A 15,052-nucleotide genomic window follows, 5' to 3' on the forward strand; every position below is an offset into this window, starting at 1 on the left:
TTGTACCAATAATGCATCTCCCCTTGATGAGTGGCTTAATATTCCTCTTCGATTTTGGTCCTTTTTTGTGTTAGTATTGTAGTTTTACCGCCAGAATCTACCAAAACATGACTTACTCAAGCGGCAGATGTGCTGAATATCTTTTAGTCGGCTGCCCTAAGAAACAGAGACGTTCCTTGCCTAAAAACATATTCTAAAGTTTCATTTCTGTTTCCTCTTTCCTGGTGGACAAAAACTTCACTTACCTCTTGACTTAAACCTCAGCTAACACGACTTTGCTTGGAAGTTAAGGTGAATCTCCGCGTTGGTAAATGTCCGTCTGTTTCTCCGCTTTTGTTCTGATGGGCTCCAGAGGAAATTCAGTCGACTGATTTGCATCAAATTTAACAATATGTGAAATGTTAAACAGGGTTAAAACAACTATCGCCGAACATGTCAACTTTAGTCTCTAAAATTAACTGAGCTGAAATTGGAATTTTCTGCTGACAGTAGATATGCTACAGTGGCGCAGATATGTCATGAAATGGTTAATGATGAACTTTAAGACTAGGAACAGTTGTCAATATAACAATAAGCGGAAACGTCCTCGCACCCAATCACATTCCCTTATTGTAAAACGGCGAAGTGGAATTGTGGGCCTTTTGCATTCGAAACATTGGCAGCTTTTTCCTTCCTGACCGACGAAGTGCAAAGATAGCCTGGAAGAGAGGGAAGCGGAAAAAGTAACTTGTTAAAAAGAAAACACCAGCTTTTACTTTCGATAAAACTCTTTCCTTGTCAATAATTTTACGGTAGAACCCCTTCTCACGGTCACCCGTTTCATATGGCCACCTGGTTAGCACAGCCACTTGGTGAATGTATAGTGCAACCCTATAGACCGTTTTCCTGTCACGTAACGAAAAAATAAATCAAAAACTATTCAATGGATTAAGTCAAGAAATTGTAATGTTATAAGAGATAAGTAAAGAAGACACTTCTCTAAGTTTTAGGTCTCTGCGTTTTCCCAAACTTCGGATATTCGTCGAAGTATTTTTCGCAAATTTACAGACCCCAGTATGGAGCCGCCATGTTGTTGGACCTCCGTGGTCCACCAATATGGGGGCCGGAAAATAGTGTAAACAACTGGAACTTACTTTGGCTATCTAGTCGACTGATTATCTGAACTGAACCAACAAACATTTACACACGCGCTTTTCCTAGTACTTTAACTCCTAAAATGGCTAAAAATCACGAGTTAAGTGTATATTTAGGAAGCGATAGAGCACTCAAGAAGTAGGGAGACACACTCGACTACGGTTCATGTTTCCCCTACACCTCTTCCGTGCTCAACCGCTTCCTGCGTGCTTTACAACAGAACAGAGCACGGTAGAGGCTTCGATCTTTATTTGTTAAATAAATATAGATCTCCTTATGCCTGATGAAGATAAAAATTTTCTTGGCTCTTTAGTTTTGGATTTTGGAATTTGATGACGTCACGTGAAAACGATCTATTAATCCGGGCTATTCCATGCATAGTTGTTACAAGGTAGGACTTTCCGCGTCCCGACTATCAACTAAACTGCGGTTTCGGTTCCCCGTGGGCTTAGTGTTTGAACGGAATAGAAACTCTGAGAGTAGATTACTTAACAATTATCGAGGCGATAACTAACAGAAGAGGAGCTCAGCGCCAAGTTAGTTATAATCACTTCGTTTCCAAGAAAGTGGAATTAAATAACTGTTTTATGAATTGTCAATCCACTGGATAATGTGGACATTTCAGTTTGATCTAAATGAAGCGACAGTACAAAAAGACGGGAAAATGTGCCGCGCATTGCTTACCGTTTGAGTTAAATAAAGCTTCTCGGGAAAGCAAACGAGACACAGTTTTGTTCCGAAAAATTATTCACATAATTACGTCCAAATTTGTCTACGGTCTGGAAAAATGCGACAAAGGATAAAACGTTTAAGGGAAAACTCGAAGTAGTGGTATTTCTGAAAATTATTGGCCTAGTTCAAGTCAAATGAAGCAAGATTTTAATTGTTTTATCTGTAACAAAAATTTCAATTGTGATTGGTTCTCTGCGCGCCTCTTTGTCACGCAATCGGCGAGCGTTTACGTGGGTGTCCAATTCTTTTCATACAATGTCACGCAGTAAAAAATAATAATTCTAATACCATTCAGTGGATAAAGTCAAGAAAATGTGACATTATAGGAAATAAATAAAGAAGACACTTCTCAAAGTTTTAGATCTGTGCGTTTTGTCAAAATTCAGATGTTCGTCGAAGTATTTTGCACCCCCTCAGCCAGGAGGGGTGGACAGAGCACTTCTGGCCGCTGGGACTGTCTTTGAGCTGTCTGCGGGTATCGTTTTGCGAATACGCGTTCAGATATATATTTTGAGAAACGCGATCGTAGCTTTATGTCAAGCACCGCCATAATTCTGAAATTCAAACAGCGCTGGTTTCCATTAGTAATAGCAACTGGATCGAGTGGAGTGCTCGAAATTCACAATCGGCCTCGCGCTTTGAGCTCGCCGATTTGAAATTACTCGCGCGATAACTCTGTGAATTGTACATCACTCGGTCAAATTACTATTACTAATTACGTGGCTGTCTTCATCAGGACTACGGACTGTGTTGATCAATCACCCAGAATCGGTCGAGTTCTCTGAATTATACGAAAGGACAACACCCAATTGTAAGGTAACAGTTTTTACTGGAGTGTTAAACTTAAATTTATACATAAAACCTTTTTTCAGTAACTGAAGTGTAGAAACGATGATCTATCGGTTTTTTAAATCTTTCCGTGAATTTTTGCTACTTTTCTAATTCCTTTCTTTGGTTTTGTTGCACATTTACAAGCCCTTTCAATTAAATGTTCCGTATTAAACTCTAGGTAGTTGGGATAATTTTGACATTTTGTGGCTTTTTGTATAGCCTATCATTTCGTCTATTTCCACGATAGAAAGTTTACCAAATAAGCTCCTTTCAACAATTTTTTTTTTCCGACAGAGCTTTCCCTAACATGCAAAAACTTTTGAACTTAGCGACACTTGCCGCACCTAATGGTCAAACACAGGTATAATGGCTATTAACCGAGATTCAGTTGAACCAAAGAGAAAGCTAGACATGCATTATTCGAGGTTTAGAATTTAATAATTTTGCTTAGCCAGACTCAAATATCATGGTGACAGAGGTTCCCGGATGCTGTTATTATCCATCTTGTGACTGCCAACCCCTCTCCATTTATATATGAAACCGAACTATATAGAAAAGCCAGTCGAAATCCAGGTCAGGCGTAACTAGAATCTGGCCAGAGGTTTCTGAAAACTCTCTTGCTTTAATTTCCTCCATTTACCCATTTTTTGTTGTAGTAATTTCTCCATTTTTAATTTCTTCCATTTATCATCACAAAGGTAGACTAGTTAGTTTAAAGTTTAATAAGCTTTATCGGGAATAGAATGTATATGATATGATGTGTATCTAAAATGGTGAAAAAAAAAAATTAAAAGAAAAGGAAAAGAGTACCCTTGCGAGGCGCTTCCCAGAATGTTAGTTCATTTGGCGAAACGATATTAAACTTGCACGAGTCTGCAACCCAGTTATTGAGATCAGTACCAACTTTGAAATTCAGGATCGATCTTGATCACAACGGTGGGAAAGTCTAACTTGATACTGTTACAAATTTGCTCAAGACAGTTGTCTTTATAGTGTTAATCAGTTTCACTGTGTAATTCTTTGATGGAATATTACGTCGTATCTTACCGTAGTTTTTACACCGCTTATTTTTTTAATAGATATTCCGTGTTTTATTTCAGTATTTTCCTAGCTCTATTTTACTGCTGCGTTTTCACCTGGAATCATTTATAAAATGTTTATCACGTCAATAGCAGAGTAACGTGGAAATGTTTCCGCACTTCATGTCTGTTGTTTAAAGTTTACGGCATAGTATGGAGTTGTAACGGATTCACTCTGGTGGGCTCCGTACTTTTACAAACAAGGTTTCTTATGGCTTTTCTAAACCCTTGCATTCGTATGGCAAGAGGATTCACAATGGAACTCGCCAAATAAATGACAAAAAGCACAGCATCGATATCAACCCCTGATGTATTGGACAATTTTTTCGGTAGATCGACTGGAATGGACTTGTAAACAGCAAGGGGCAAAATGGTGAGAACGGAAGCTCCAGTGACCATCAGTAATGTTACTGACAGTTTCCTTTCCGTGTGAATTGAACCATGATGTTGTGAATGAGGACGTCTTTGAACATTTACAATGATAATGATATAACAGACTGCTAGGACAATTAAAGTGACAGCACCAAATGATGCCCATGCGTACGGTAATGCGCCTTGCGGTAAAATGGGTAGGACAATGGCGAGAAAGAAAGATACAAGCCAACTTCCAACGATGATTTTAAAGTAAAGCCGTTTCGTGATCAAGCAATGCCTTAAGGGAAAAAGTGTTGCATGTAGCCGCTCTAAGGATATTAAGGAGAGATTGACCTGAGAAGCTATTGGGAAGGTGAGTTTAATAGTCCAAAAAATAAGTCGTGTTAATGTAAAACCATCGCTTTTTTCATCTTTGCAGAACACGAACAGTGGTCCCGCCACGGCACCCACCAGTAGATCAGCCACAGTCAGGTTTATTATGAGGTACGTACTGCGCTTGCGTAGATGGCGGATTCTTGCGAAGGCGGCGATAGTGATGCCATTGATTATCGATATGACAAGAAATTCAGTCATGAAGACTGGAGACCAGACTGGAGTCATTTCTTGAAACGGAATTCAACGTTCTTTCTGAAATGGCGTTCTAGTATTTATTTGTGTCCTGCTAAAGTCAATGAGAATAACAATAATAATTATTAGTAGTTTCGAAGGCTCAAACATGACGTTTTGATTATGGATATGACAAGAAATTCGGTGGCAAAGACTGGAGAATCTTCTGCCGTCATTCCTTGAAACCGTATTTAACGTCTTTCTGCAATGGCGTTCTTGAATTTATTCAATCGATATCCCAGCTAAAGCGATTAAAAAAAAAAAATGATATTATGAAAACATGCTTCAGTATGTGTAATTGCTAGTTGTAGTTTAGACTGAATAATTATTTCACGGATTTCAGACGACATAAACACATTTTGCTCGGATGTTACTGTTTTGCTATAGAGAAACAAGCTCAATAAAAAAGCAGTGTTGTGTGACAATATATAAGCCATGACGAGATGGGCGAAATTTTGTGCAGCTGATTTGATGAGCATCCCTTTATATTCAAATTGGGCTGATGAGTAATACCTTATTCCGGTCGGGAAAAACAAATTTTAACAATATATGGAAAACTGGTTGAGCAAGCGTTTCTTTTCGATGAGAAAAAGGCTCATCTCAGTGTTCTCATTTCTGCTCCTCATGTGTTTGCCGACGGTTGTGTATCTAGGATGTTTAATATCGCCTGTTAGCGAGGAGACTTTATTATTTAGGAGGCTTATTGCTATTCCCTATTGCTCAAGGAAACTTTTTTAACCCGCAAACCTATTTTCGTAGTAATGATTCTGTGAAATTTAAGTTTTTTTTTTTTAAATTTTACTGCGTTAAGTATAAGAATAACGCTTAATTATTCAGCAAATACTTTTTTCTGTCAGCGAAAAGCTTATCCACTACCGGAGTAAAACCGACAGTAGGCCATCTGCTGGAGAGCTTTTCTTAATTCGTGAAACTGCTAATAAACTTGAGAGTTATATGATCTTAAATGGCTCGAATATGCACCAAAGTAAAACGGAGTTAACTTGGCAATTTTGTATTCCGTTTACTCGGACGGGTTAACTAAGTTGTAGTATAAAGAGCCTGGCGATCTGTTGCATAAAAACAGCCAGTTGTGATAATCTTGTAGATAACTACAGCCATTCATCCATGCAATACTACCCCCTCGTCATTTTAGGTGCTACATTTGTCAAGATTTTGGATTTGCGACTAAAGTTTTTCGCAACCCGACCAACGTATAATCCAAAACACCAGACAGATACGCTGAACTGGTTTGAGAAAATTCTTTGATCTGAGTTCTTTAAATTCTCACAGAAAGATAGTAAACCCCCCTTTTTCGTTAAGCATTCCCGCTTACCTTGATACACAGCTTTCTCCAGAAATTAAAAGTATATATATTTCTACATTGGTTATTTTCTTGCTGTTCGTGTTTTGTTTTCGAGTCCAGACGACATTCAGCTGCATCAACCAAAATGGAGAATATGTACACACTTAATCTTTGAAATTGTCATGCAGTTTAATTGGGCTTAAAACGGAATTTTATGCAAAATTTTCTTGCTTGCCAATCTGACAATTTAGTCAGCCTGTCATGAAACGATCATCGATGACGTCACGGAAAGGACCAGTTGTAGACGAGACAAGCGGAATAAAACCAGTCACTCAAAATAAAATGGTCGCTTTTGTTGGCGATGGCCTCAACTCGTCAAGTCAGCAATTTTATTTTAGCGAATTGTTATCAGAGGTGGGTTGTGCCGGTTTCCTCGAGACAGTGGGGTCAACTATATAGCAAAGCACGCAAATAGAAACGAAAAAACAGTCAGTGAAATATACTATAGCTAGGAATTAGGCAATCAAGTGTTAATCCAATTTTGGTTCAAAATTGTATACACGAAACTTCCGAAAGTAACCACCCTCGTTACTTTCGGAATAGGCAGCCTTTGGGGCTCGTTACTTTCGGGAAGTGGTTACGTTCGAGAAGTCGTTACTTTCCGACTGAGCTCTTTTTATAAAATAAAAGATGGAAGCTGATTCTCAAAAAAAGTTATTAAAACATGAGATACAATTCATCGTGCAGTTTAAGTGTATGTTGCTGCCACATGGGTAGGCTGTTCATGTGTAGACTGTGTTGATAGTGCATGGTCGGCAGGGAAAGCAAGTCACACACAAAACGGTTTGTACTTTATGACGCACTGCTATGTTAGTTCGCTATAACAACATCTCAGTACGCTGGTCAAATTTTCAACTTAAATTTGGCGAAACGTTCCTCTAACTACGCTCCTGTTGAAAATGATATTAATGTGAATCCAAGTTTCCCATAGTAAATTCCTGTAGCTGGATGAAAATTCTTCGAGTTTTGTTTTAGCTTTTAACACGGTGCAGCATTAACTAATGAAGCACGAATAGACATTTTACAACGTTGCGAGGCAAGCGATGCCTTTCCTTGTTGTAGAGTGCCTTAAATCAAATTACCGTAGATAACTTTCATCTGACTATTGACTGGAAAAATAAATATATAATTGAATCTAGGTCTCACAATTTTCGGAGGATGACGGGAAGTAACGGTGGGGGAATTCGTTGGGGGTGGGATCGCTACTTTCGGCGGGTTTTAGGATTTGTTAGAGGCCGTTCCCCTTCCCCCCCCCCCCCTCGCGGAAGGAGGAGGGGGTCGTTACGGTAAACGTAAGTTTACGGTACATTTACGGAAGATATGTAGACCTACGTTCTTGTTTTGACGCACAGCCTGACTAGTCCCAGGTCCTAACCCCCATCGGTTTTTTAGCCAACCGCAAGGGAAATTTTACGTTTTCAGATGGCTAAATCGCGGTGAATAAAAAACGATATCCATTTTTTTCGATATCTATATCATGATATCACGTAGATACCATCAAGCAAATAAAATAGTATGTCACATACACTTTAAATCAAAGGTGTTAACTTGTCTATTATTAAGTTACAGATTAAATCAAAAAGCTCTTAAGCCAACTCGTGATATTTGTAACAAATGTTTCATGTAAAACATATTGCAAGGCTAGTCAAAAAATTTTGAAGAGTTTGTACGTTGGGTGACATAGAATAAACTTTAAACAATTATCAGTTTACAGCTAATCTTTAAACGTATTTAGGTGGAACACTTCAGCTGCTTTGATTGTTACTTCTAACCTAATTTATTTTCCTCTTAGTATGTATTCATTAATATTCAATAATTTCGTTTTAATGTATCTGTAGTCTCTCCTCGTAACTGTTGTTAATTATTATTTGTAACACCGTTAGTTTATTAGTTGTCTCTAGTCATTGTTGTCAATTTTAGTCTCTTTAGTTCTCTTGTTGCCTTCAGTTGTATTTAGTCGTACCCAGTTGTATATTAATAATTCTTGTAAACATGACCCGTCTAGATTAGCTCAGCTATCCGCGGGCATGTTATAACTGTAATTTTAATTTGAAAACAAAATAAAATGTATGTATGTAATGTATGTATGTTACTATGTACTGATAAAAAGGAATTTTAGGGTCCGGTAATACGGGCAACATTTTTCTTCAACTTGTCTCGCAACAACGTTGCATTGCAAGTTGAAATACATTGTTGCGCGTATTACCACGTTTGTGTCCAACTTGTCTCGCAGCAAAATACAGTGTTGCAAGTCTGCGGAATTCTACACGTATAATTGGTCAATCGTGTGTAACTGAAGATAGCGCCTTCTTTCATATAATTTAGCGTTTCGAGGAACTTCAACTTCGACTTGGCCGTCATTTTGCTCTTAATTCTCCGTGCCAGCGAAGTTCTTTCAGTATGAAGCTCAGTGTCTTTTCAGATAGCCAGGCGAAAAGTTGCATTTTTGCGACAATTCTTCCAACCCTTTTGCCTCTTTTACTGCTTGTTTTGAAGGGACAAACGAGGTGTCCCAAAGACCATGATAGCCCTCGAGGTCTTTCTACAGGCCAAATTGATGACTTTCCGAGAGTTACTGGTCTACTTGGAATTAAGGCTTGTCTTCACCGTCCCGTCATGTTTTTCGTTTTGTTTTTGCCCCGTTGCCGCGCTTTACGACAGCCAATCACAAGCGTTGAATTCAAAATTGTTGCGAGACAAGTTATAGCTTCAGTGGTAATACGAGCAGCAAAACTAAAATTTGTTGCGGAAAGTAGAACTCGTGTCTACTTTGCGCAACATTTTGCCTCAACTTGCAACACTCTATTTTGCTGCGAGACAAGTTGGACACAACAGTGGTAATACGCGCAACAATGCGTTTCAACTTGCAATGCAACAATGTTGCGAGACAAATTCAAGAAAAATGTTGCCCGTATTACGAGACCTCTGCACCCTCCTTGAATGGGGTAGGAATAAGAATACTAAACATTACTGTCTGAACAAATATCCTTTCTTTTTTAACAATCCAACTCATTATTTCGTTTTATTTTTGACATTCAGATCAGTTGAACTATTTTGTTTCTGTAGATATTCTTGAGTTACCATCCCGTTTATCTTAACACGGATACAACTGCATTTTGGCAGGGTTAATAAAATAGGTCCGCAGTACGTACGTGTGACTTACAAGTTATACTTGTAATTAGGATAAAACTGAATTATCATGCAAAAAATGACAGACTGAAATTTTCAGGTTGAAATAAGTACTAATAAATGGCCTGTAATGGATTTCAAAAATAAGCCTCAACTATCAACTCAAAAGTGAACTTAGTATATAGGTCAGTGATAGTAGTATAGTAATAGTAATAGTATTCTTTATTGAAGAGGGCGAAAATATGAAGTATTTTGGAGAATAGGGCGCACATTACAGAGAATCACTAAGTGTAATCATGTGGGCTTCCAGTAATTTACTTTTATCTTACTGGTAGTCTTGATATCGTAAATGAGATGCTACTGTGCTGTAAATGTGCTTGCTGCTTCGTTCTAACACGAAATTAATGCGTGACGTTTTATGCGACATGACTTAACAATGCCTTACGTAATTAATTGATAACATCGTTGAAGCCAATACTACTAGTCGTAGATTTGAGAGACACCAATGGGTATGTAAATATTGTTCTGTGTTAATGTATATTAATCCCGGCATTTGTTAACTATAATTCTAATCTATTAATAGATTTCGAATACTTTCCTGTAAACAAGATGAATAAACTGTGAAACATTTGGAACCTTGGCGTTTCTTGCGACTAGCAGTACAATTGCTAATTTGCGAGTATTTGAAACTTACTGCTTCAGCCTATAACTAAAACGAGTAGTAGGTCTTGATAAATATATTCCAGACCAAAGTTAAAAACAAGAAATATGAATTTTTCTGTAGGGTTTAGCACACTAAGTGTGAAAGTCAGCAAAATCAAGAAAACCTGCAAAAGATTAACTGATTCATTGTATTATACAGAGGTCCTGCGGCAAAGCAATCCCAGTGAAATGTAGGTAATCAGTCAGTTGGAGAACATTTGCCATTTTTTGTGCTAGCTGATGAGATGAGATATTTTTGTTACTGGAGTGTAGGTATCTTTCAATCAATCAATCAATCAATCAATCAATCAATCAATCAATCAATCATTCAGTCAGTCATACAATCATTTAACCAATAATATTTTAGTTTCAAACTTATAAGCTCACACTCTATTAAAGTGTAAATCACAATAGCTCTAAACTGAGTGGATTCCCAAGAAGGTCTGGTTCTTGTTATGAAGCCCGGAAAGAATTAATGGCTATTCCATGAGCACAGGTTTAATATGAGACGATAGATAGCCAACGAGGCATGAAGTATTCAGTTAGCTATTATTATTTCATATCCAACAAGTGTGAGTGCAATAAACTTTTTTAAGAGGAAATCCGATAGGAAATCTAGCAGTTTCAGTTTTTGGTGGACAAAAATCTGTTACCAGAATAATCTTAAGTATATTAAAATCCTTTTTGCAGTTTCTAAAAGCTAAAGATATAAATAATTGTCTAAAATAATACCAAAAACAATTTCCCATAAGAACTCGAGAAATTGCTCAAAAACAGGTAAAATTTCACGATTGTTGTGTTAGGTTAAATGAAGTATTGTTCAAGTTAATTACTTGCCAGATGCATGTTGGTTATTAAAGATGGCGTCTTGAAGTAAACACGTGTTGTTCACCGAAGACTACTGTAAGCCCTAATAACTCGACAATCATCAGTGTCATTTGACCAGTACTTTCAAGTGCTTCATATGAACTTCAAAATTTGTTTTCGACATTTGGTGTCGTTAGGAATGATCTCTTTTGAGAAGATATTTAAGTCATTCACACAGAAGTTTGCAATATGATGCAAATAATCTTGGTACAAAGTTTTTGTCAACTTTTTACTCGAACTTCAGGTGGGTTCCTTCTTATTAATTAAATTATTCATATAAACTTACCATATTTGTAGAGCAAGGCATAATTGCTGAATGATATACCGTTATGGCTAATAATAAGCCAATGAAAACTCAAATTGAATTATCCAATGATCCAGTTTTAAATAAAACCGATTGTATTAATGGCTGAACAAATTTAAACAAGACAAAGCCATACAAATCCGGGGGGCGTGGACAGGGAATCCAAACTGCTTCTTGCTCGCCTCGTGTAGGCAGGCTGTTTTCTCTATGTCTGCGTAAAAAAATGGAAACTACAGTCGAACCTGCACAGCCACCTCTCCACAAAGGACCACCTCTCTGCAACGGCCACTTTTTTCATTCCGGCGGACGTTCACTCTTATTCTAATCTCTCTACAACGGCCACCTCTCCACAACAGTAACAGCCACTAAAACACGTCCCAACTGCCAAAAAAACCTCTTCACAACGGCCAGTTAATCGACAGCTGACGAACGCTGTCCACAAAACCCCATTTTTTATTGGACATGGTCACGAAACTTGATCCATGCCGCAGGTCTTTGGTCTCTATTTCTGTTTGGTTTCTGTCCTATTGATATATTTTGATTGTGTTACGAATTTACATGTTACACTAAGCCTTTTTTAAGATAAAAATGTTGAAACCCAAGAAAATATCGGTGTCATATTTCACCCCTACTGATACCGCTCCATAACTGCGACTTTCCTGTGTCCCCAAGGTGGCCGTTGTAGAAAGTTTCGACTTTATTACCGTTAATAAAAAAAACCCCACCCTTCCTATTGAACTTTAAAATATAGGTATATTGCTCCAGGTTTTTGGTATAACAATGCACCAGGGACATGACTGGGATGGAAAAAGAAGGCCTAGGAGGCACTAGTCTTAAATGGGTACGTGTTGAGAATTTACGTACATATTCACTCCTGTTACCGGTTCTTTTTTAAAACTATACAGTTGAACCTCCACTATCGGTCACCTCTTCACAGTGAACTCCTCTCTACAACAGACACATTTTTTTGTCCCGGTGGACAGTCCATACATTCGCTCTTATTTTTGCCTCTGAAATGCGCAAAATAAGGCTACAATTGCTGGTTTTCAGTGTCACGCCATTCAAAATAGTTCAAAATAAAAATCAAAACCGTTCAATAGTTTGAGTCCAGAATCTGGGAAATGAAAGAAAGTAAATATGCAAAGACTCTCGCCAAGATTCTGGTCACAGCAATTTTTCTTATGCAAGATATGCGGAGAAATTTTTTACCCAAATTTATAGAGATTTGTATGGAGACGCCATGCTAGTGCCCATCCGTATGGGCACCAACATGGCGGCCGGAAACCAACAGAAAGATCTGTCACTGAGTTTTGCTACAAAAGCGTGAATTTATCCCTCGAGGAACTCTAAAACATTAAAATATTTCTTTTCTAAGACATTAACTGTTCAGATAGCTAAATTCCCCGAAATAAGACACTATTTTAACCATCATGACGCCGTTATGTAAATGCCGCGTCACGCAAAAGCTTTGAAATTCAAGCGTAGTGTATCACAAAACCAAGAACCCATTCGGAGCGAAACTTTGTATGAATATTAGTTTTCAGCTGCTCTTATACATCATTAAAGTAAAATCTCAGGAAGATCAATAGTTTTGTAGTTTGAATTTCAGTGACGTCATGTGAAAACCAGCTATACATAATGCCTAACTATTTTATACCGCCTAATTATTGATGGGAAGTTCGCTAGGTCAATAATTGTGAATTCTCAAGGTAAAATGAAGGAAAATTTTAGCTCTTCTGAGTGTCCGATTTTTGGAAAGCGCTCATATTATTGTCTATATAGTTTAGCAGAAGGCAACAGGGGTGAATACGTATGTAAACTCACACCGCGTATCTAAGATCTGATGCCCTCTAGGCCTTTTTTGTCCTTTTTGTATTCCAGCCCTATCACCGGTGCATTTCTATTCAAAAAGTACGAACGACAAACATGTATTTTAAAGGTAAAGAGGAAAGGTGTTTGCACAACTTTTGTGAACGCGGTAATACTTTCCATTAATCTACGTAGACATGCCGCGATAGCAGGACCCGCGCACGGCTCTGTAAGTTCGTCGAGTTCTGTCCTCTTGCAGAATTAAACAACACCCCCTTCCCCCTACATCCTTCAATTTCGTCCAAAAGTGTTTATTTAGGCTGACAGTGCGAACCACGTTACTTGCACAAGCAAACAGTTTCGCTGGCCGCCATCTTCACCGACTTTGGACACTTTGCAAATGGCCGTCTGTCACGCAATCCACATTTGCCGGATGGTCTGAACTGGGACCACCAAACAAAGTCAAGAACTTATTCAACTAACACCATGACAATTATTCGGAGTGGCCAACAGAACGGCGAAGTCTTCGAATTTTAAAAGAGAGCGAAGCCTGGAAACTTTGTAAGAAAGAAATCTGGACAGCGTAGTGCGATTGACGAAGAAGCCTTTGTGGTTTTTCTGTCTTGCTGCTTACGTTTTGTAAGTGACCGCGGACGACTGTTGGAACACTCCAAGAAAAATGATGTCACAGTATGTGTTTTATTCAGAGGTATGTACCATATTAGCTAAAGAAACGAACGATTCATTAATAAATCCGGTGGTAACAGACAGGGGCAATTGTATCCATAAGAATTGCAAGCACACGGGTAAGAAATACAAAGGTTGAATCATCTTGCATATTCCACAAGTACAACGTTTCGACAGTTGATCATGAAGTTTCGTCAACTGCTCGCGCTTTGTTATCGGCATTACCTGGTCTCAGACCAGGTTTTCAAGAAATGCTGCGATGAGACGGTTGTTTTTAAAGTAAAGTGTACCTGTTTACGTGAAATGGTTGTGTTCGAATATTTACGCCAAACATGATAGATGCAACTGTAACCGATTGTTTACTCAAACTTCACGTTTCAAAATGTTTATTTTTGCTTAAAGACAAGTTCGGCTGTGGCCATGGGTGTTCCACAAAAATCAAAACTGCCGATATTGAACGAATAATGTGTGCTACAGTTGTAACCTTCAGAAAGAAACATACAGTAGGCGGAAGGAAAATCAGTTTCGTGCGATATGCGCGTGCCGGTGATCGAAATAAATTTGCATAACATTACAATGTACCAAAAGCAGCGTCTATTTTGATTTAACTGCCTTTGTTTTCAAAAGTTAATCATGTGGTTAATCTAAAAGGAAAAAAAAAAAAAAAACAGATTTCAAGTATCCTTATTGACGAAAAGGGTTTCCATTCGCTTATTTTTGTTCTTGATGAAGGTGGCTGGCCAAGTTCCATGTTGGTTTCACGAATGACGAATTTACAAAAATGAACCACACGTTTATGCCTCTCGACGGGTTAGTTTTTTCGGGCCGCGGAAGAGACTTTCACACATCATAATATAGAGTATGGGCTTTCAGAAAATTTTAGTTTCGACTTAAAATTCAATGTACCAGTGGGTTTTTGATGGTATTGAAATCAGCTAAAATTAGCCATTTCGCTCATGAGCTTCGATGAAGGTACTTTTATCGGCCAAAATATTTTTAAACTTGGAAGTTTTGCTAATCAAATTAATGCTTTAGAAACAGCAAGGCATGCACTATGAGCTACCCAAAGTATATTGATAGATATCATCGCGTTGATCTGTACAAGCGAAAAGAAAATGCACAATTTTCGGCCATTTTCGGCGGCGTCAGGCAGCTAAAATGGCGATTTTCAAACTTTCCTCAATTTCAAAAAAACTAAAGCGCTTCAGGACCTTTGAATGGTATTTCCGAAAACAACTCACTACAGAGGTTATTTGGGCAAAATATGAAGAAATCGAAAATTTCGCGACTGTCATCTCATTCTCGGTATTTACAGGAACTGGCTCTTAATGTTCGAATTGCATTTCCTCTTCCACCGAATTGACTGTCATTTCGGCAACCTGTTTGCCTTCCATCACACGTGGTGAAAACATAACTCTGTTAGTCTCAAAAACT

The 15,052-nt window shown here is 38.2% G+C and overlaps 1 protein-coding gene across 1 annotated transcript; it reads right to left on the minus strand.

The window, feature by feature from the left end:
- Positions 1-3,837: 3,837 nt before the first annotated feature.
- On the minus strand, positions 3,838-4,933 carry LOC145499670 (uncharacterized). The gene is made up of 2 exons (XM_081479198.1): positions 4,899-4,933; positions 3,838-4,746 (listed from the first exon to the last, which is right to left on the minus strand). The coding sequence occupies exons 1-2, from the start codon at positions 4,931-4,933 to the stop codon at positions 3,918-3,920; spliced, it is 864 nt and encodes a 287-aa protein (XP_081335324.1). The 3' UTR covers positions 3,838-3,917.
- Positions 4,934-15,052: the final 10,119 nt, after the last annotated feature.

This window comes from Orbicella franksi, chromosome 10 (assembly GCF_964199315.1).
Source record: "Orbicella franksi chromosome 10, jaOrbFran1.1, whole genome shotgun sequence".
NCBI classification, from domain to species: domain Eukaryota; kingdom Metazoa; phylum Cnidaria; class Anthozoa; order Scleractinia; family Merulinidae; genus Orbicella; species Orbicella franksi.

Excerpts from the sequence above, each read along its gene's own strand:
- LOC145499670 (XM_081479198.1), bottom strand. The coding sequence starts at position 4,933 with ATGACGGCAGAAGATTCTCCAGTCTTTGCCACCGA. Across the intron at positions 4,747-4,898 it reads TCTCCAGTCTTTGCCACCGA|TCCAGTCTGGTCTCCAGTCT; the intron begins ATTTCTTGTCAT and ends TCAAGAAATGAC.